The sequence below is a fragment of the Diabrotica undecimpunctata genome, chromosome 6, assembly GCF_040954645.1.
Source record: "Diabrotica undecimpunctata isolate CICGRU chromosome 6, icDiaUnde3, whole genome shotgun sequence".
NCBI classification, from domain to species: domain Eukaryota; kingdom Metazoa; phylum Arthropoda; class Insecta; order Coleoptera; family Chrysomelidae; genus Diabrotica; species Diabrotica undecimpunctata.
Window position 1 is genome coordinate 112,927,499 of NC_092808.1, and position 22,707 is coordinate 112,950,205.

General features: G+C 34.2%; 1 protein-coding gene across 6 annotated transcripts in view; it reads left to right on the forward strand.

Moving 5' to 3' along the window:
- Positions 1-22,707, forward strand: part of Sec16 (endoplasmic reticulum export factor secretory 16) — a 164,335-nt gene that overhangs the window by 70,690 nt on the left and 70,938 nt on the right. For all 6 annotated transcript variants that reach the window (XM_072535162.1, XM_072535164.1, XM_072535161.1 and 3 more), the window contains 5 exons: positions 3,062-3,231; positions 4,552-4,719; positions 9,987-10,154; positions 15,015-15,290; positions 15,376-15,607. In XM_072535162.1, coding sequence (XP_072391263.1) covers positions 3,062-3,231; positions 4,552-4,719; positions 9,987-10,154; positions 15,015-15,290; positions 15,376-15,607 — 1,014 coding nt within the window. The remainder of the gene's footprint in view (positions 1-3,061; positions 3,232-4,551; positions 4,720-9,986; positions 10,155-15,014; positions 15,291-15,375; positions 15,608-22,707) is intronic.

Here is a 22,707-nt window from a genome sequence, read left to right on the forward strand (position 1 = left end):
AAATTCATAACGTATGTTTTACATAATTTACTACTAAAAACTCATTTCTCAATCCATCTGTCATCAAACATGTAAAGATGCTGAGCAACAGGCCCAAAGTTATGAGGAAGTGCTCCATCTTGCTAATACCAAGCTGAAACCGACTCTCCATTTATTAAGTATGTAACGCCGGTCGTATGGCTGCTTCTAAAAGGTGGCAATATCTTTCACCATTTAAATTGTTATCATAAAATGTTAATGATAAAATTTTATTGTCTTTTTTTGCACAGAAAACATTAAAACTCCAACTATCTTAGAAATAACGTTCTTCACTAACGTGTGAATTTTCATTAAACCATCAATGGGAATTATGTCGATTAAATAATCTATTTTTGCTAAACTTTGCTTTATCAGACCATATAACTTTTTTTATGAAGTTTTTATCTTCTTGGATCAATCGCAGAGTTGTACCCTTCGAGGAAGATGTAACTGTTGCATCAAATGTTATGAAAATGGTTTGCATTTTTGTTTTTTTTTATGCGATGAATTGTTCTCGTCGACAAAGTAAGATCTCTCTCACAAACTCTAATGGAGGCATTTTTAGAAGGCGTAATATAACCCAAAACATTAATTTCGTTTATGTCATTGTCCACTATTGGTTTCATCATCATAAGTGGCTCGACAATCCGTTGTAGATCTTGGCTTGCTCACAAAGAAGTCGCCACTCCTGTCGATTCCCGTCAACTTCCCTCCATCTTCTAACCCTTAGAATCTGTAGATCTTCTTCCACATCATCAATCCATCTCATTCGTGGTCGTCCTCTGCTTCTTGTGCCCTCTGGTTTTGAAAATGTTAATCTCTTCGTGTATTCGTGATCTGACATCCTAGCAATGTATCCAGCCCATCTAAGTCTCTGCACTTTAACGAATTTCACAATATCTGGATCGGTGTATAACTGATATAGTTCAAAGTTGTATCTTCGACGCCATAGCCCATTTTCATTTACTGCCCCAAAAATCTTTCTAAGAATTTTTCTATCAAAAATACCAAGAAGTCTTTCATCATTTTGAGATAAGGTCCACGTTTCAGCCCTATATATCAAAACCGGTCTTATTAAGGTCTTGTATATATTAAGCTTTACTGCACGTATTATATTTTTATTTTTTAAATGTTTCTGGAGACCGTGAACAGTTCTGTTTGCTATTGCTATGCCTCTTTTTATTTCGTCGCTTGTCGTGTTTGTTGCGTTTACTAGCGATCCAAGATATGTAAATTCTTTGACTTGCTCAAAGGTATGGTTGTAAATTTGAATTCTCTGTTGGATATTTCGATGGTTTTTAGAAACCAACATATATTTGGTTTTTTTTCTCGTTTACCACAAGTCCTAATTCACTTGCTGCGTCCGCAAGCCTTGTAAAACTCTGCACCATGTCTCTCATACTTCTGCCTACCATAACTATATCATCAGCGAATGCGAGAATTTGCGTCGATCTATTAAAAATAGTTCCATTCATTCTAATATTTAATAATCTGATTGCTGATCCAAGGCAATATTAAAGAGGAGACACGCCAACACGTCCCCCTGTCTTAGACCATTATTAATGTCAAAGAACGTAGAGTTTTCTCCTTCAATTCTAACGCATGAGCTTACGTTTTGCATTGTTAGTTGGGTCAACTTAACTAACTTAGGTGGGATCCCAAAGTCTATCATTGCATTATATAATGCAGTTCTTTTCACACTGTCATAGGCTGCTTTGAAGTCAATGAAGAGATGGTGTGTATCTATGTTATATTCTAGTGACTTTTCTAGAATCTGCCTATGTGCTTGAATTTAATGTGTAGTTGACTTTCCAGCAGTAAATCCGCATTGATATTGACCAACAATATCCTTTGTAAAATCCACAAGGAAACTAAGTTCCTGTAGCTGGCTGTATACCATGTATCCATATGTATCACAAAAAATTTAAGTAAAAATCCTTTATAAATTAAAACCCCAAACGGGCTATGTCATGAAGACAAAACGTTTTCGGAATCCATGTTCCATCATCAGTGTCTAGGTGTACATGTTTTGAGCCACTAAATATCTGGGTAAAAACCCGTTAAAAGTTATCTGTTACAATTTGGTTTACATTATTTGGTATTATATTTTAAGATGTTAAAGTTACCAGTGGATATAATAACATGGCAACGTATGACTCCACATGAAGTTGCTGGTCCTGAGACGAAGTGTCTACCAGGACTTGATGAGTTGCTATCATGAGGTGCTAACCATTGTGGCTTTAATGAGTTTAATTAGCTTATGTGGTATTACCAATTCAGCCAATATGTAGAGTTTGTTCCTTCTGGCTGAGTCGTATGCCTGTTTGAAGTCTACAAACATGTTGTAAACATAAATGCCATGTTCCCATGATTTACTCAAGATTTGTTTGACTGTAAATATTTGATCCAGTGTCGATCTCCCCCGTCGGAAGCCCGTCTGATACTCTCCAATAATATTTTCTGCTAGTGATTGGAGCCGCTGGTTTATAATATACGTGAGGACTTTATATGCTGTACACAGTAGAGAAATTCCACGGTAGTTTTTGCACTGGAGTTTGTCTCCTTTTTTATAGATCGGGCATACTATACTTTTCTTCCAGTCGTCGGGTATTTTCTTGCCATATGTCTTTGATGAGCGTGTGAATATGACTTGCTAGGTGGTCGCCACCTACCTTATACAATTCTGCTGGTATTTCGTCAACTCCCAGTGCTTTATTGTTTTTCTGGGCCTTAATAGCTTCGAGAACCTCCTCTATGGTTGGAGCTTCTACTCCATTCTCTACTTCATTCTCTTCTAGATAGTTCGTACCCATTTCATCTTCCATGTCTACTTGTATACCAAGTAGGGTCTGAAAATAATGCTTCCAGCTTTCTGTGACTTTCTGTTGGTCACTGATTATTTGCCCACTGTGTCCCTTTAAGTTTAAAACACCCTGTATGAAATATAAATGAGTTGGACATTTGGAATTGGAATTGTTCTATATCTACATGTATGTTTATGATTCCTTACAGAAAATATAATTAAAAATTATTCCTTTTTTAGAATGGGCAATGAAACATAGTCTATGGGGTCATGCACTTTTCCTAGCTAGTAAATTAGATAAAAGAACTTACGCTAATGTGATGATGAGATTTGCAAACGGTTTAACGATGAATGATCCACTGCAAACATTGTATCAATTGCTTTCTGGAAAAATGCCTGCTGCTGTAACGGTAAGTTTATAAACGCACTTGTTAAAAAAGAGTAGAATTTATGTGAGTATACTGTTTATGAAAATATTAGACCACTTCGAAATTGTCATGTGATTTTTATTATTTTCTGTTCATAAGTTATTACTGAATTTAAAATTATTAATTTCTACAATGTATTAGAAAAAGACAGCTAATTTACATTTAGCGGTCATGACTGTCAGATTTAGGACAATGATTCTACTCCTCTTCAGTTACTCAATTCTCACAATTGGTTTATGTATTCGTATATGTTCGTATATGTATTCGGATAGTGTCTCTTAACTTTCGTTTATGATATTCATTTCTTCGACTTCTCGTAATTGTTGTTCATAAAAAGTTCTTTTCTTTGCTCTAAGTATGTATTTCTCTGTATGTCTTTGGTCCCTATAGTCATCCATTGCTGCTCTTGTCCTATGTGTTTGGTTTTTCTATATGCTTCGTTTTTAATTCTGGCGTCGTCTGTGCATTCATCATCATACAACTCATTTATCTTTCTTGCCGGCTGCTTCATACCCATTCCTGTGCTATCGATTGCATTACATCTCTTATTTTGCTCCACTGTTCGTTTATATTAAGGGTGGCAGTGAATGAAATTAAGATAGCTATGATAATAACCAACGTTCTGAAAGGACATGGTACATGAAGAAGAAGTTCGTTTATATTGGCAGGTACATTTTGATGGTGTTTTATTAGCCGTCTGTCCAGGTTGGTCGAAAGGTCATCAACCTTACTAGGGTATCTAAAGCTCATTAACGTTATACCTTATTTGTTCCTCTGTAACTGCGACAATTCATGACGTCCGAGTCATGCCTAGTATCAATCAGAAAATGATCGATTTGGTTCCTCGTATATCCATCTGGCGACAACCATGTTACTTTGTATATGTTTTGTAAAACCTAGTGCATATTGAAATATTGAGAGACGTTGCAAAATTAATCAATCAAAAATAATCAATTAATAAATCAAATTTCTTCCACACTAAACGTATTATTCAGACCGACCACCCAAACACCCATCTCTTGGCAGATATCAAAAGAATAGTGCATGGAAAGTGGTATTTATCAAATGACGAGATTATTGACGAAACTTTGGCGTATTTTGGGGCTAATAATCATTATACAAAACAGTCAGAGAGGCGTTGCAATCTGTGTTTCATCTTTGAAAGAAACTATATTGATGACCGAAGTCGATTTGTGTCTAAAAAGTATTGTTTTATTAGTTAGGGTCGAAACTTATTGACTGAAGTGGTATGTTTTTTAATCCGTCAGTGCTTAAAAATAATTAATATTCTCGATTTTTTAGTGTGTTTCCGACGACAAATGGGGTGATTGGCGTCCGCATTTAGCAATGATTCTATCCAATTCATCTCAGCGACCGGAGTTAAACTGCAAAGCCATAACAACTTTAGGAGACACTTTAAGAAATAGAGGAAGTTTGTATGCTGCCCAGTTTTGTTATTTGATGGCAGAGGTAAGTAAAACTCAGTACAAAGCCAATTCAGTATTATTTAAAAAATGAAGTATACCAGATTAAGTTTTAAAATTAAGATGATCAAAATTAAAATCTTATCGCTTAGCACATTGCAATGGCATAGAATGTCTATGACAGTCTCCTCTTCCATTTCGCATTCTTTTTTACCATGGTTCATTCACCTTATTTAGTTGTATATGTGTTTTTTTAAACGACAATATTCAGTCACCATTTCGGTGACCATTTTGAACTTTTATTTATTGAGATTTATCAAATTGTTTGAGAGTTTTTTATCAATATTCTTGATTATTTTCTTAGTCTGGATTTGCCCTTGAATCTCATTTTTTGTATCATCTTTAGTAATGTGACAGAATGGTTCTGGGCCTACAAAGGTTTCTCTCGAGCCGTGTTTTGCCAGCAAATCTACTCGTTCATTCCCATGCACCTCTTCATGACCCGGTACTTATATTAAAATATGTAATCTGTATAAATGTTTATTCTTTTTTATTTGGGGTTTCCATCCATAATTGCATCAATGCAGGCCACCAAAGCAAAAACTTCAAGCCGGAACACATGACCTAGGCTATAAGATTTCTTAAAATTATACATGTTTGCCCAAAGACTTCTGATCTAGTAACATGGACAGTTTTAGATCCATCAATGAACCATATTGTCTCAATTAATATTTGGAACTTTCTGTTCTCTAGATCTAGTTCAATTGAACTATTCAGGCGCGTAACCAACAATTATAATTACCAGAATGATTTCCAATCTCCAATAGGAGCGAAACTTGAAGAAGAAGTTCTCTAGATGGTATAATAATGGTAATCATCTGAGTGAAGATTAGTTTTGTCATCATACTGAGATCATCATAAAATGGATTCCTCCCACTATCGTCCGTATTTGTGTGGCTATTCAATACATAATTCGGCCTTCAAGTATTGTTTGCTTTAAATTTCAGGATGGTCATAAAGGCTGCCGCCAAAATATATAATTCCAGCGGAGGAGACCTGTGATAGCCTCTAACGATACCGTTCCCGTAGTACTATTCGAGACTCCTGATATATTTAGAAGCGTTTGTCTTTGTAGGATGTTGAGAAAGACCGCATAAGATTGCAAAGCCGCCTTTTTCTACCAAAGTACTGAACCATAAGTATCTGTCGATCGTATCACTGATGTGTTTTACCAACGGATTACGTTTGGTTTCAACCCCCAGGTTTTACCTACAACTCGTATGTAGTTCCAGAAAAGTGGCGTAGTCTGTTGGTTATATTGTTGATATGAGTGCTCCAAATGAGTTTAGAATCCAGGGTTACCACTAGATATTTGACCTCGTTGGTTCTTTCTAGTTCCCCCTAAAAATAATTTCAGCTCACTCAGTCCAGTAAGCTTCCCGTTAGTAGTGAAGACTACTAATTTGGTTTTGGAAGGGTTCACAGAGAAGTTCTCTTTCAGACACCAATTGACTATGTAATGAAGGACATACTTGCATCTGATCCGCAGCACTACTTGGAAATTTTCCCCTAGTCACTATTCCAATGTCATCTGCGAAACCCTGGACCCAGATTCCTTGGCAGCTAAGCCCGTGAATAAGGTCATCAACGACTATTAATTACTATTTAAATGGGAATAAGCCACAATTAGAGGTTAAAGTGCGTTTATTGACTTTTCAATTTCCACTTCGGAAATCGTTCTCAACGAGAACGTTTTTAGTCTGTTTTTAGTAAGTCATATTTCTTCAAGCTGCGGTATCCGAGAAGAAAATGGACTGGAAACCAATTAGGCACTACTCATGATGATTAAAATTATGTCCAGATGTTTTTTGTTTTTAGTTTTATGTACAATTAAACTTATATAGGGGATAATCGACGTACGTAGGATTTATATAGACTTAAGACATTGTTATTTAACCTAGCATTGGAATATACCGAAGATTAAACCAGACATAGCTACTAGGGGAGCAAAGATTGTTCTTGCCTTTGTTGACGATATAGAGGCTGCACTAAATATCGGTCTAGATATAAATGATGATAAAACAAAATACATGGTCGTTTCCATGAAAGAACGATAGTGAATAAGGCAAAATATTACTATAAATAAACATAACTTCGAGGTGTTCAAAGAGTTTAAATACCTATGAGCAACAATCGCCAACGACAACAAAGATAAACGCCAAACAACGAACAACAAAGTATAAAGGGAATTTGAAACGGGAATAATAGAGTGAAATAAATCTTTCTTTGCAATTCAGCATTTAAAGAGATCAAAACTTTTCTCACGAGCGATGTACAGCTGCGATCACTGAATAGTTTTCACCTTCATCTTTAAACTGTGATACTGTAAAATTTCAATGTAGTACGATTTGCTAAATGTCAAAGTGCTTGTCAAAGATGAGGTGTTAGTAGATTATCTGAGAGAAGTTCCTTTTGTCACAGCTCGAAAAGCTAGCGAAGAGACAGCGTTTTCTGGCATCATTCGCACTGCACGTAGAAGGAAAAAAGCAAGTGAATGGATAAATTGTGCAGCTGCAAGGAAACCTTTTTTGACAAAGAATCACAAGAGGAGACGAGTTGCATTTTGTAATGAATTCATAAACCGTGAATACAACTTTTGGTGTTACGTTGCATTTTCCAATGAAAAAGTGTTTAAATCATATAGCAGGTTTCCCATATAGAAGAAAAATGAACAGGATTATATTACAAACATATTAGTGAGATTATAATGTGTCATTAGTGATCCAGAGATTCCATAATAACAACTTCATCTTCCAACATAAGAATTACCCAGTGCATACAAGTAGAATTGTTCAAGAATGATTGGAATAAACTCATGTTAATGTTCTTCCGTGGCCTTCCCAGAGCCCAGACCTTACCCTATCGAACATGTATGGACAGAGTTCACAAAGAAATTAAATGAAAGAAACCTTAGGCCATGGATTAGAGTTGAACTATGGGAAGCAATTGAGCAAGCATGGGAGGAGCTTGTTGAATATAACATGAGGAGATTGGTGCTATCTATGAACAGAAGATTGTATTGACAATAATGGGGTTTCCACCAAATATTAATTGTGTTCCTGGTTATCATTTTTTATTTTCGCTATTAAGAACAATTTTATTCAAAAAAACTTCTTTCTATAATATCTAGTCTGTTACATTTTGTAAAATATTTATAATATAATAATAAATTTTATTTTGATTTTTTAATTTTAATCAACCTACTCTGGATTCGCCACTGGTAGTAACGTCACTGTGAACCAACTCTAGCACAACATACTAAACTGCAGAGATTACGGTGGGCAGGGCACGTGGTCCGCATGTATGAGAATAGAATCCCCAGAAAATTATTAAATGCAAGAATGCAGAGAAAAATACCTGTTGGAAGACCTAAAAAGAGATGGGAAGACGAAGTCGATGAGGATGCCAGGAACTGCCTGGGAACGCGTTTATGGAAAAGAACAGCGGTAAATCGAGATGATTGGAGAAGCCTGTTGAAGGAGGCCCAGGCCCGATTTGGGCTGTAGCGCCATTGGATGGATGGATAGTAACGTCACTGTGACATAAAATTTACTTTTAAACGAGATAAAAATTATAAAAATCGGCTACTAGATATGTAAACTATTCAATGGCCGCAGCCGTACCAAAATTTAAATTTAAAAGACCACAAAATACGACCCACATAATACGACCAACAGTCACGTACTGAAGCGAAACATGGACACTAACAAAAATAAAAAGAAATTAATAAATTACTGGTGTGGGAATGCCAAGTCCTCGAGTTATATATGGTCCTTGCGGAAGTAGTATGACAAAGGAATGGAAGCACAGATACAACAACGAACTAAATGCTCTGTTCGGAAAGGAAAATCTAGTGACATACATAGAGGGGAATAGACTAACATTGGCAGGACATTTGATACTGAGTGAGTACGTGTGAGTAAGCACAGCCAACATACAAACAAGGTGTTTTGGGAAAAAGTAGATGCAAGAAGAATTGTAGGATCTTCTTCTTAGGGTGCCTGTCGGTTCCGAACTTTGGCGATCATTCTGGCTATGATGACTTTGTTGGTGGCTATTATTGATATTCTTCTTTGTCCTGAGGCCCTTTTTCCTTCAATTTTACCTTGCAAAATGCATTGGAGTAGCTCGTATCTGCCTTGATTTCTCATTATATGTCCCAAGTACTGCAGCTTACGATCCTTCACGATGTTGACCAAACCCGCGATTGTGTTCATCCTCCGTAGTACTTCTTCATTGGTGACTTTGTCTATCCATGGTATCTCAGGATCCTTCTGTATAACCATAGCTCAAAACCCTGAAGTTTTGATAGAGTTTCCGCGTTCAATGTCCACGTTTCTCCGTACAGAAGCACTGAGTACACGTAACATTTAAGGAGCCTTATTTTTGTTTCTAGTGTGAGGTCATGGCTCTTGAACACAGAGCTTATAGTCAAGAATGTACTTTTTGCCTTTGCGATGCGACATTTAATCTCTTGGGTATTGTCCCACGACTCATTGGTTATAGTTCCCAAGTAGTTGTACTGGGAGACACGTTCAATTCTCCTTTGGTTCACATACAGATTTGCTCCAGTTATGTTTTTCTTGCTGATGATCATTAGCTTGATTTTGCTGGTGTTTATATCCAGTCCATATGTTCTACTTATTTCCGTCATTTTGTTCATTAAGTTTGCAGTCCTTCTATGGTATTGGAAAACACCATTGTATCATCTGCATACCGCAGGTTATTGAGCATAGCCTAGGAAAAGATGGAAAGATGCATGCAGAGAAGATCTGGGGAAAGTGAGGATGAGACAATGGAAAATGGTGGCACAGGACCAACAAATATGGAAGATAATAGCAAAGATTCACTCAAAGAGTTGTAACGGTGTTAACAACGATTATTCATCATCGACATGGAAAACACCTTTAAATTAGAAATTGTTCTCAAAATAAAATTTGTGAGGTGGAAATCGAAACATCAAATATAAATATAAAGAAGTATTATTAATTAAAGTATTTTTAATTAGAATTTTTATTTATTCCCATTAAATATAGAAAATAATATAAAAATACAATTAATGAAATTAGTTTAAGAAACTTAATTTGGCTACTGATTTCGATCTATAAACATTTGTTAAAATTGTCATAGTTTTTGTTTAGTTTTCCCGATATTTCGTTGATTAAACGTGATACAATTGCTCTCAAAACTTATGTCCCATACGTTACATTACAAATTACAATAAACAGATTCTAAAAATGTTATCAATTTTAGGTTGGTTTTGGCAAATACGACAATCCCGATACGCGGCTGGTGCTCTTAGGTGCAGATCACTCGAAACCTTATCCTACTTTTGCTACAAACGAAGCTATACATATGACAGAAATCTACGAGTTTGCTTGTGGACTAAATGATTCTGCTTTCGTTCTTCCTCATTTTCAGGTAAGAAAAATAATATTTTTTTATAGATAACCAAAAATTATTATTGTATAAAATTTTACTTTTGTTGCTTATTTTATAATTTTCTGTTTCTCAAGTCTAGACTATATACAAACCAGCGATATAATTTATATATACAGTAGATCCGCTGGATAGTTGCACGTTGACATCTTTCGTATTATGAGAATTAATCCAAAACATGAGCCAAACTGGATGAAAATCTTGACAAAACTTGAAACAAATGACGAATCCTGTGGTAATCAGAAATAAAAGTGTTCATTGTATATAAGAAAATAGATAGGTTATGATAAAAAAACTGACTTGAAATCTACCTCAGGGTTCCATCATCTTGATCATTCTGTTTATGTTTATTCAATGTTAACTTTGGTTTTTATAATTAATTATGACTTTGTTTTCACTACTGTTGAGGAGATTGATGGATTCAAGATCGAAGAGCTTTGAACCTCGTACTGTAAAACTGTAATAAACATAATAATGTTATTAAACTAAATTGAAAAAAAAAGTACCTACAAAAATTAACATACCAAAATTCAAATAACGAACCGATTTAAAATAAATTGAAAAATAGAAAACTTTTGAGCTGGTTAAAAAAACAATTTATTTTAAATATTTATTCAAGCATTGTATACAATCATAAATTTGAGATTTTTTTACTGTCACTGTCACTTCTTTACTGGTTGAATACTGATGTCAAATATTTATACAGTACGTAAATCTGTCAGCTGGACATATGTAATATACATTGAGGTAATTGTGGCAACTGCACTTTCTTAAGCCCACTGCTTTGGTCAATGCTACCTGTTGGAAAATCATACATTTCCTGCGTCGTGGTTATTTCATTACTTTTATTTAGAATTTTGAATTATGTTATTATAAATTAATTCTATCATTATATCTCTGTTAGTGCCGTTCTGTGAATTTCGTAATTACCCAACCTTGCCTTACTATTATGGGAATGTAGGTACGTGACTTCCTACGATGACCGAATGAATTTCTTAAATCCACACATCATTGAAAAATGATTCACGTTATTTAGAAACTGTTATCGACAAGTAAATATGTGCTGCGACGGCGAAGATAGTACTATCATGAAATTCATACTTGTCGTTGTATTACATTTTTGTTGATTATTGGAAATTAAAATTGGAAAAGACCGCATATTACCCATTAAAATGTAAGAAAAGCTCTCAACATGTTGTGAACCGATATTATTTTGATTTTCTTATTAGTAAACGGCATATTTGATTTACACCTCGTACAAATCGAATATTGTATTACATTTATTCGTCACATTTTTTAATTTATTGTCAGAGTAATTCTAAGCTTTCGCTTAGTGTCGTGGGATATTGCCATAGACTCGAGAAAGCGCGGCTTTCTCGAGTCTTCAGACACTTATATCAATGTATATTACCTATGTACAGCTAAAACATTTACGCACTCTATATTTTTTCAAGCAACAAAAACTTTTGTTTTAAACACTTCCACACAAATTTTTATTATAATTAATTATCACTACAGCTGTTTCGACAGAATGCCCTTCTCAAGTGAGCTGTTTTTGATATTTATCTAACACTTTATAGTCTTTAACTAAATAAGTTGTGGATGGAAATTTCTGTATTACATTTAGTGTCAATTGATTATGCTCTTCTAAATTGGGAATTGATTGTTCGCTTATCCATTTAGTGAAAGTGTCACTATTCATTTCCCCATGATAATCAGCATCTTTAAATTTGAGCAAAATAATAAACTTGCTTCAGTAACAGATCCTTTCGAAGAACCTGTTCGAATAATTATAAAACGTTTACCATTATACCCTTTTGGCTTACGTACAATTTTAACACTGTTATTTTGCCAGACAATTGTTTTATTTCCCTGAACCACGTTTCGTCCAAAAAACAACGTCTCTGGGATGCACACTATTATGATTTGAGTAACATGTTTATCAAAAAAAAAAAAAATACAGAATAAATCTGTTCGTTTTATTTAAATTATTACCCTAATCATCTGTCACAACTATGAATTATTTTAAATTAATAAACTAACAAAAAAATTGACTTAATATCAATGTATTCAGTACAAATTTCCTTAAATTACTTTCATCAGTCTTTTTTTTACAACATATGTACATTTATATAAAGTATTGATTAAAAAGTACTTTCTGGTTGTTATCAAATTCATATCGAATAAATTGGTACTAACTTTGTTGGTAAATGTCTTATACTGTATTTGGTACTGCCATTTTTGATCCCTCGGATAGATTGGTTGTCTTTTTTTTTTCGGGCGAGGTCTACTTTTGCCTGACTGAAAGAATATAATTATTTTCTTTCCTTTTTATAATTGTACATACTGTCCGTCGTGATATGTTTAATGTGGCAGCTACTTTCTTAAATAAAGAATTGTTCAATGATACGTATTTTGATAAACTAACATACATTTCAATATATTCCCTGTTGAACGGATGAAAATGGCTCCAAAGGTCCTCCATTCATTTTTTCTAATTCGAAATACTTTAACACATTTAACATAAGTTGTTTTGCTTGAGTATTTAATGGTTTACCAGGCATACTCTGAAAATAAAAATCCAGAAATATATTTCACATATCACTCCGTTGGCGTGGTTTTTTTCTTACTGCACCGTCTCCTTTCGAAGTTTGGCGATCCAAATGGCAGTTGTAGGTTTGGCAACATGGAAACTGCTGCATGAAAGATTTCTGCGGATGAGCCATCAAACCATATCCTCAGGTCTTTCAGTCACGAGTTCTGGCGTCTTCCTATTGATCTTTTGCCCTGTACTTTACCTTTCAATATGATTTGTAGTAATTCATATCTTTCGCCTCTCAGCACTTGACCCAAGTATTGTATTTTTCTTTCTTTGATTATACTTAGTAATTCCTTCTGTTTACTCATGCGCCGAAGTACCTAACCGTCGGTAAATTTTTGTACCCATGAAATTCTCAGCATTCGTCTCTATATATACAGCTCTATTATTATCTATTTTTTTTTCTCTTTCAGAGTCCATTGTTCAACTTTCTCAGCCATACAGCAAAACAGAGAAAACGTAAAATCTGATCATTCAGATTCTGAGACCTAGACTAAGGTCTAATCTTGTAAAAAAAGTTTTCATGTTCATGAATGTTTTCCTCGCTTGTTCTATTTATGATAGGATTGCTTTTTTGGGTTATACTGGCTATTGATATTTACTCCCAAATATTTTATGGAAGTTTCCTGTTCTATTATTTGTCCCCTGGCATACAAATATACCTTTGTTGGTATCTTTGAAAATACTATAATTTTAGTTTTAGAAACCTTTAGATGTAAACCCAACATTTTGCTATGACGAACTACTATATTTACTATATTTTGTAGTTCTTGTGCGTTGCTTGCTATTAGGACGGTATCATCAGCGTACTTGATGTTATCTATGCCGGTTCCTTTAATCTTAATTTCACCTAATACAGATTAAATAATAGCGGTGATAAATCGCAACCTTGTCGCACTTCTCGTCGGATTCGTATATCTTCGGATGAAGTCTTTTTCGTCAATTCCAGTTGTTCTCAGAATTTCGATCATCTTTTGATGGTTAAGACAGTTATATGCTTTTCAATAATCAATAAAGCATGTATATACATCTATCTACAACACGTGGTTTTAGCCAGATTTAAATAACTAAATGTCAATTTAGAGGTTATAATATATTGTTTCTCGTCATTAGCTCATAAATAAATACTTACCCTGATAAATCGAACACAAAGGTAATGGTTAGTCGTTACAACAACTGTTTGTTAAAAAATTTATATATTCAAAGTACGAAAATGGAGTGAATATTTAAATAACATGAAAATAATTTATAAACACACTACAAACGCTGTCAAAACAAAACTTACTGCCAGTAAGCGAATCAATCGCCGATTATAGTTAAATGGCTGCCTTTGTTCGATGTATGCTGTTGTTTATGGGCAGGCGGCTTCAGTTCATCGTTTTAGTTTCTGTAAGTAGCAAAGAGACGTAATATAAAAAACAATTCGTGAATAATGTCATACTTGTGCAAAGATCCAGCGAATGGCATCAAAATTAAGTAATAAAAAACTTTACAAAAAAAATAACACGAACATTTTAGAATAGAACATTGTTTGCTAGTCTAATATTATCGAAATTATTGTTGGACAAATATTTTCCTTCCGATTGTAAAAATCAAATATCACCGAAATCTTGAAGTAATCGAGGTAACCCAGGAGACAAATCATTTAAAGTCGGTTATAAATTACTTATTCGTACCAAATAATGGGTTCCACATAGCCCGTTCATATCAGACCATCTACTTTCATGAACTTTCTTGGACTTTTTGTTAACAATATAAGCTTGTAAAGATTTATGAAAATCCTGAAATAGAAATTTCAATCAAAATGTACAACTCGCCCTGTACATTATTAAATAGTGGTAGCAGACACTTTTTAATGACCATTTGTGATTCCCCATAGGAGCCTCTATACGAGGTATAAGTATGTACAGTTCCTTACGACTCTCCCTTTATGTAATATCAAGGCCGTAGTTATTTTTGCTCTTTATTCTACTGCTGAATATCACACGAAAAACTTTGTAAAAGTTTGTTAAAAAGTTAACATACTTTGTTACCATTTTTAAGTGAACACAGATTTTTTTAATTCAATAATTGTAACGGATACTTTTTCATTTATAACATTCAATGTTTCTTTATTAATAATTGTCGTGCACATTCACAGTTTGTACAATATGTTTGTTTTAACATTCTCTCATTTTTTTTGTAATTAAACGATCACCGACACAAATAATCTGGAACCAATTATTTTATACAAACATTTTTAGGTGTATAAATATCTCATAGCTACTAAGCTGGTTGATCGAGGACTTGTGGAAAAATCTTTAGCGTATTTGGAAAACATTGCTTCTGTTATTGTTGCGAATCCTTCTCTGGTTGAAATATCATTCGTGGATAATGTATATAACCTAGCTGATCGACTGAAATTCTACGATCTTGTCGGCGAAGTTGAAGATGAATCCCAATTTGGTGGTATGTTGGAAACGAACAGGCCAGATAATTCTTGGTTAAAGGATCTTAAAAATGTTCAAAATGATTTTCATGTAAGTAGTTATATAATGTGTATATTTCAATTTTAAAATGATTTATCCTCTACTCTTTTTTTGTCATTTTAATTTTGTATTTAAGGCCGGTGTAATTTCACATGAAAGCATGCAAAATTTACAACCTTACACAACTACATCTTACGAAGCGGATATAAATCAACAACAACAAAATTATGAAAATAGTATGCCGGAACTTCAACAACAATACGAGTATCAATCAAATTCTGGTCCACAGCAATCTTGGCAACAAGAACAACATCAACCAGTTCCAGAATATCAGGATAACCAGCTTCAGCAACAGCCCCAGCAAGCAGGTAACTAGTTACGTTAATGTTTTTCCTTCACAAACTAGATATTTTTATGCTTTTACTTTACAAGTAGAAATGACCTCCATAAATATATTTGTTGGACAAAATCTAGAGAACGTTGCAGTGAAGGTAGCTACAAATGATGTATGACAGAACAAGATATTGTTGTTTGGCAGTGTTGAAATTTACATTAAAAATGAAACATGCAATCAATAGCAATAAGATATATAAAAATTAATAGTTTAGAATTATCAAAAAAGAAAAAGTAAATAGTTTTAAAACAGTATCTGGTAAAATTTCAGTTTAAATAATAAGGTTAAAAAGACATCTGTTACAATCTGGCAACTGGTGGTTTGAGGATTGCCAAATCTATCCGTTAATCTATCAAAGGGCCAAAATTGCCAAAAAAAATTCTAGTAATTAACTGCAATTAATATCGAAAGAAACATGTTTATTCATTTGTGTTATATATAGATTAAAAATGGTAGAATCCTTAAAATAATATAATAAAAATGTACTGTTTTAAAGCTTTCTCTGTGTATATTTGAGGCATACAACATATACATTATAAGGAGATGACAGCACCGTCAAACGGAAATACTTTGTTCTATGGACGTTCTTTGTAGCTACCTTCACCACAATATTCTCTATAGTAGAAGCCACAGTTAGAATGCAGTGCAGGTGACATAGGCAATGTATTTCTTACTCAAGAAGAGCCGACCACGTTGCCGGTTTGCCCCGAGCGGCGCATCAGGACCGGATTTAAGAATCATAGGACTGGAATATACTCCTATACAACAATTGCCTAGGGTTGTATAAAAGACTATCCTTTTTGTTTCAATTAAAGCATGATTCAATCATCGATGTATAAATAAGAGAGTTACATTATCGAACTAAACAATAACATGAAGAAAAATACTATAAAAAAAAGTAAAATGTATCAAAAATTCATTGTCGATCTTCTTCTTCTTAGTCTTCTGTCGTCCATGTTTGGACATAGGCCTCTCCCAACTCCTTCCATCGCTCTCTATTCTGAGCAACATATTTCCAATTTGTTCCGGCTATTCTTTTAATATCATCAACCCATCTCATCTGTGGTCTTCCTCTTGGTCGTTTACTTTCGTAAGGTCACCATTGTTGTATTGTAGTATTCCAACGTTGGTCTTTTTGTCCAGCAGTGTGGCCCGCGAAGCTCCATTTAAGTTTGGCAATTTTTGTTGCTATGCCCTCGACTTTTGTTTTGGATCTTACCCAGTCGTTTTTCTTTTTATCTGACAGTCGTATACCTAACATTGCTCTTTCCATTGTTCTTTCTGTTGTGGCTAGTTTATTCATGTTTGCCTTGGTTAGGGTCCAGGTTTGACATCCATATGTCATGATAGAAAGGATGCATTGGTTGAACACTTTGCTCCTCAAGTATTGGGGTATTTTGCGGTTCTTAAGTATCCAACTAAGTTTTCCAAATCCTGCCCATGCTAGTCTTGCTCTTCTAGTAATTTTCGCACTTTGGTTCTCCTTGTCAAGTCTCAGGATTTGGTAGATATAATTACTATTTAAATGGGAATAAGCCACAATTAAAGGTTAAAGTACGTTTATTGACGTTTCAATTTCCACTTCGGAAATCGCGAAGAATTTTTTCAGAAGTGGAAATTGAAACGTCAATAAACGTTCTTTAACCTTTAATTGTGGCTTATTTTCCTATTTAAATAGTAATTACTTTAAAATGTCACAAGAAAATAGCTTCAGAACAATATTGGTAGATATATTCCTGGATTTGTTCTATCTCACTGCCATTTATAGTTATACGTCTGGGTCATCTGTGTTTGTCATTATTTTTGTTTTTTTTTTCATATTCATTTTTAGACCGACGTATTGGGAGCTGGCTGCTAGTTCCCTCATCATAATTTGCAGTTCCTCGAATGTGCTCGCTATAATCACTACGTCGTCAGCGAATCTGAGGTGGTTTAACTTGTTGCCATTAACGTTAATGCCATAGGTTGACCAATTTGTAGTTTTGAAGACGTCTTCTAGGGCTAGGTTGAAAAGCTTTGGCGATATTACGTCTCCTTGTCTCACTCCTCTCTTAATGGGGATGGGATTTGTATTTTCGTCTAGTTGTACGATCATAGTTGCATTTTCATATATATTATGTATTAGTTGCCTATATCTCGAATCCATTCTACAATTATTAATAGCTTGTTCTATGGCCCACATCTCGATACTATCAAACGCCTTTTCATAGTCGACGAAGGCAAGAAATACGGGTAGTTGGTATTCATTTGCCTTCTCTATCAATGTTCTCATTGTCAGCAGATGGTCTGATGTACTATATCCTTTGCGGAAGCCAGCCTGTTCAACCGGTTGGTAATTGTCCATTTTGTAGGTTAACTGGTTGTTAATAATTCTCATAAATAGTTTGTATACTTACTGAGCAACGATATAGGTCTATAATTCTGTAGATCACATTTGTCCCCTTTTTTGGGTAAGAGTATTACTAGACTCTCGTTCCAGTCTTTAGGGATCTTGCTATTATGGAGACATCTATTAAATAGCTCTGTTAGTACAGGGATTGTTAATTTCTTGCTTGTTTTCAAGAGCTCGGCAATTATACCGTCGTGTCCTGGAGCTTTATTATTTTTTAGCTCTTTTAAAGCTCTTTCTATTTCGAATCCCTTTATATTTGGTAGTACTTCTGATCCCACGTTTTTTATTTTTCTTTTGACGTTTTCCTTTGTTGTTTCATTAGGCTGGCCTTGCGAGCTGTACAAGGATGTGTAGAAGTCTTCGACAATATTTGTTATTTTATATTTGTCCTTCTCTACCTTATTGTTGGCGTCTTTAATTTTGATGATTTTTTGAACTCCCAGTGCGGGTCTTAGACATTTTAAGCCTATATTGTTTTCAATGACTCGCTCTATTAAGTTCTCGTTCCATCTTTGTATGTCGCGTTTTAGTTCTTTTCTAATTGTTTTATTAAGTTCTCTGTATTCTTAAGTATGGCGTTTGTTTTGCGCTAGTAGTTGTCTTATTTCCGTCATTAGTTGTTTAGTTTCATTGCTTATTTTGTCTTCTTTAGTCCTTGTTTTCTTTGCGACCTGTAGTCCTGCTGCGAGAAAATTTTTATTTAGGTTTTTATTAATCTCGTCAATTTGATCTTGATTATGTGAAGGATCAGATTCGAACTTATCCGCTAAGACCTCTCGGAATTGCTCTTCATTTGTTCTTAGTTTAAAGGCATCTACCCTCGTTTTTTTTTTTAATCCTTTTTCTCTCTTCTTTCATATTAATATTTATTTTTGCTCTAACTATACGATGGTCACTACCCGTTGTTACGTTGTTTATTGTTGTGACGTCTTCAAATATTCCTTTGTTGTTTGAGAGAAAATAGTCTATTTCATTTTTGGTAGTTCCGTTAGGTGCGACCCATGTCCACTTTCTGTTAGGTTTCTTTTTGTAGAAGGTATTCATAACATACCTGTTTTCTTGTTCCAGGAATTCCATGAGTTTTTCTCCTCTTGTGTTTCTTGTGCCGAATCCAAAATTTCCAATCTTGCTTTCAGAGTCTTCAATCTTACATCCAATTTTGGCGTTAAAGTCTCCCATTATTATTATTTTGGATTCTTTGTTGTTGTTTATAGCTTTTTTAACGTCTTCGTAAAAAGAATTTATTTCCTCATCGGTTGCTTTTTCAGTTGGAGCATAAACTTGCACGATCTTTATTTTAGTTTTTGGACTTAGTTTTAAGACCATGTATGTAACCCTGTCTGATATGCTGTCAATTATTTGAATTTGAGATTTTCTCTTCTTGTTGATTAAGAAACCTACTCCACCTTATGTGTAGTCTTCCCCGCCTTTATAATAGAGTCTGCTATATGTCCTGTCCATTGTCGATAGCTTATCTATATTTATCAAATTTCAATAGTTTCCTTGACTATTACTGTGGAAAAAGTTTCGAAAATGTGCGGTTTGAGTGTTCGCGTTGTCGTTTTGGATAACACGTCATACACTCCCGCAAATTTGTGTTCCCGAAAAAATTGTGAAACAAAAGACAAATCAAGGATTGGCTAATCGAAATGAACATTTTCTTTGAGGAAGATTACCTAAAAAGTGAATTACTGGATACTGCGGCTGCATTTAGAAACGAGTACGACAAGTACAAAATTGCGGAACATTCCACAAACAATTGCGGAAAAATATGGCGTTAAGATTTTGAGACTGCCGCTTTACCATTTCGAGCTGAACCCGATTGAGATGGTGTGTAGTCAAGTGAAAAGGTATGTGGCATCCAACAACGTCGATTTTAAAGAAAAAACGGTAGAACGGTAGTTGATAAAAGAAGCTTACCAACGCGTATCTAAAGAAGAGTGGCCTAATTATGTGAAAGTAGAAGAAAAAATGTTTGCGATGGACAATTTGCAGGAAGATATTGAACCGGTGATAATTAAACATAAAACAAAACTACATATTTTTATGAAAATATGAGAAAAACAAGAATTGAAAATTGGCCGATTTATGCTTTTATTTCACAGAAATAGCCTTATGGTGGAAGGTATTGCTTTTTTTAATTGCAGTTGCCAGAATTTCTCAGAACAGTAATGTCTAACTTAATGAAGCAGAGGCGTTCAATTATAGTTTATTTTTATGAACGAGAGAGTAATTAGAATAATTTTAACTGGTAGCTCCGACCACTCCATGGGCGTGCTCAAGATTAATTGAAAAATTACTTTGAATAATTGTAAAAAATAAATGAATTATTTCAGTGTTATAAAGTGTTATGTGTATGTAAACAAAAGTGACCTCTTTTATCACACACTATATTAGAACTGACTGGCCTACATTAAAAAGGGTTTTAAAAAATTCACATTTTTTTTAATTTTTAAAAATTACAGAAGAGAAAAAGAGTTTTTAAAACCGTGTAAGGTATGTTAAATAGATGAATAAAAATATTAATATAAAACTTACAGCTACTTGTTACAAATCCAAATCAGATTCAGAAGATGAACTTTCAGAACCAAGATTTATAATAACTGGCTCGATCATTTTATCAGTAATATTGTCCAGCTTCCACATTTTTTCCTCTTCTTTAATAGTGTGATTTACTGCCTTTTCCCAGTTTTGAGGTTTTACATTATTTACGTCCTCCAAAAACAACTGTTTAACATCATGAATTTTAAAAGTGGTATTTTTTCTTGAAACTTCACTCTTTATCTGTGCCCATACCAGTTCAATCGGGTTTAATTCACAATGATATGGTGGGGATCTAAGTACTGTCATTCCACGATTTTTGGCAATTTCATCAATTTCGTATTTTTTAAATTTTTCTTTATGAAGGGCACACAACGAATAAAGTTCCTTTCTTATAGATCCGGGATGGTACGTAATATTTTTTGAACTCAGCCAATTCTGCAAGTCTTTTTTTAACCACTTGGTTGTGGGCAGTCCTTCTATAAGTCTGGAGTGATAACTTGCATTATCCATTACTATTACACAGTTCTTAGGAAGAAGATCTATCATTTGTTCGAACCATTCTTGAAAGACATCAGCGTTCATGTCTTCGTGGTAGTCACCGGTACGAGTTGATTCAAAAGTTAATAAACCACCTTCAACAAAACCGTCTGAACTGCCAATGTGTACTATTATCAGCCTGCGTCCCTTTCCTGATGGTGGGTTTAAACCAGTAGATAAGTTATTTACAAAAGCGTGCCTTTGACTTGTAACAGTTTCATCCTGCCAAAATTTATTTGGTGTATGACCCTCGTTGATCCATGTTTCATCAAGATAAAATATTTTTCTTTTTTGGTTTCTCATTTCCTTTATGGTTCTTAGAAAATGTCTTCTCCATATGACAATATCGCTTCTTTCTAATAAAATAGACTTTCTGGGATTTTTTTCCAGCGGAAGCCTATTTCTTTTAAAAGTTTCCATAACGTACTTCGACTCATTTCTGGGTAATCCTTATCATCTCGAACTGAGACAAGAACTTTATCCAATGTTGGAAATTCTTGTCTAAAGAAGAATTCATGCACTTTCCGTCTAAGTCCTTTAAAATGATATTCTATTTGAAATTTTGGTTTCCCTGGAGCATTACGTGGCATTTGAAAACTACCACATTTCTCTTCTTTAATAACTCTGTAAATCGTAGATTTCCCAACACCAAGTGTACTGCTAACTAACTCTACGGTCTCATCAACACTTTCACATAAACGTTTGTCTGTAAATGATTTAAAACAATTAAATATTAATGTTTTTTCATTAACTGTTAGAGGACCAATTTTTCGGCGTTTACACGGCACTTCCAAATTTTCCATAACACTAGTATACACAATAAACTGCACCTTGCAACTGAAGTACCTACTTTTAGTGAACTGTTAAGAATTTTGAATACGCCACTTGGACCTTCCTACAAAATGGAAAAACCCACTATCACATTTTCTGTGGAATAAGTTTAGAAGGTAATTATCTAGTCAATTACTGTCGTAAATTCCTGGAATTAAAGAATTAAATGTTTGATTGTTGAAACCCTTACTTCGTGGAATGCACTCATTTCAGATAAAATAAAACGTTTTATTTTATCTAAAGAATTAAACTTTATTTTGCAAATAGGTAGGTACTTATTAAACTTTTATTGGTTATATATAACCAATAAAATAAACATCTTACATTTCTTGCAAATTCATTAGTACCTGTTAACCTCCATCACTCCGACACTGGCAACCTTATTTAGGGATTAGTAATCCTCACAACTATTGTATTCTATTCTGCTCCAACCTTTATACCTGGTGGTCATACTCAATTTAAAATTGTTTTCCTATATACTTCTGTAAACTTGTTGACAAATATCTGTTTTTCATTGAGTCACCCGTATCAACAGTTTAGGGATTTGCATACATAATTTATTGTTTTATTACTCTCTCATACATAAAAATACACTATAGTTAACGTCGATTATCTTTCGTTTTCTTCCATTTAAATTCCAAATATTTTACAATCCAATAGGAAAATAGAATTTTGATTTCTCGTTTAATGCCTTTACTATTTGCTTATACGTATTTCGTCCTAGCAGGACTCATCAGAGCGACTATGTAGCAGCCCTGAATGTGAAATCA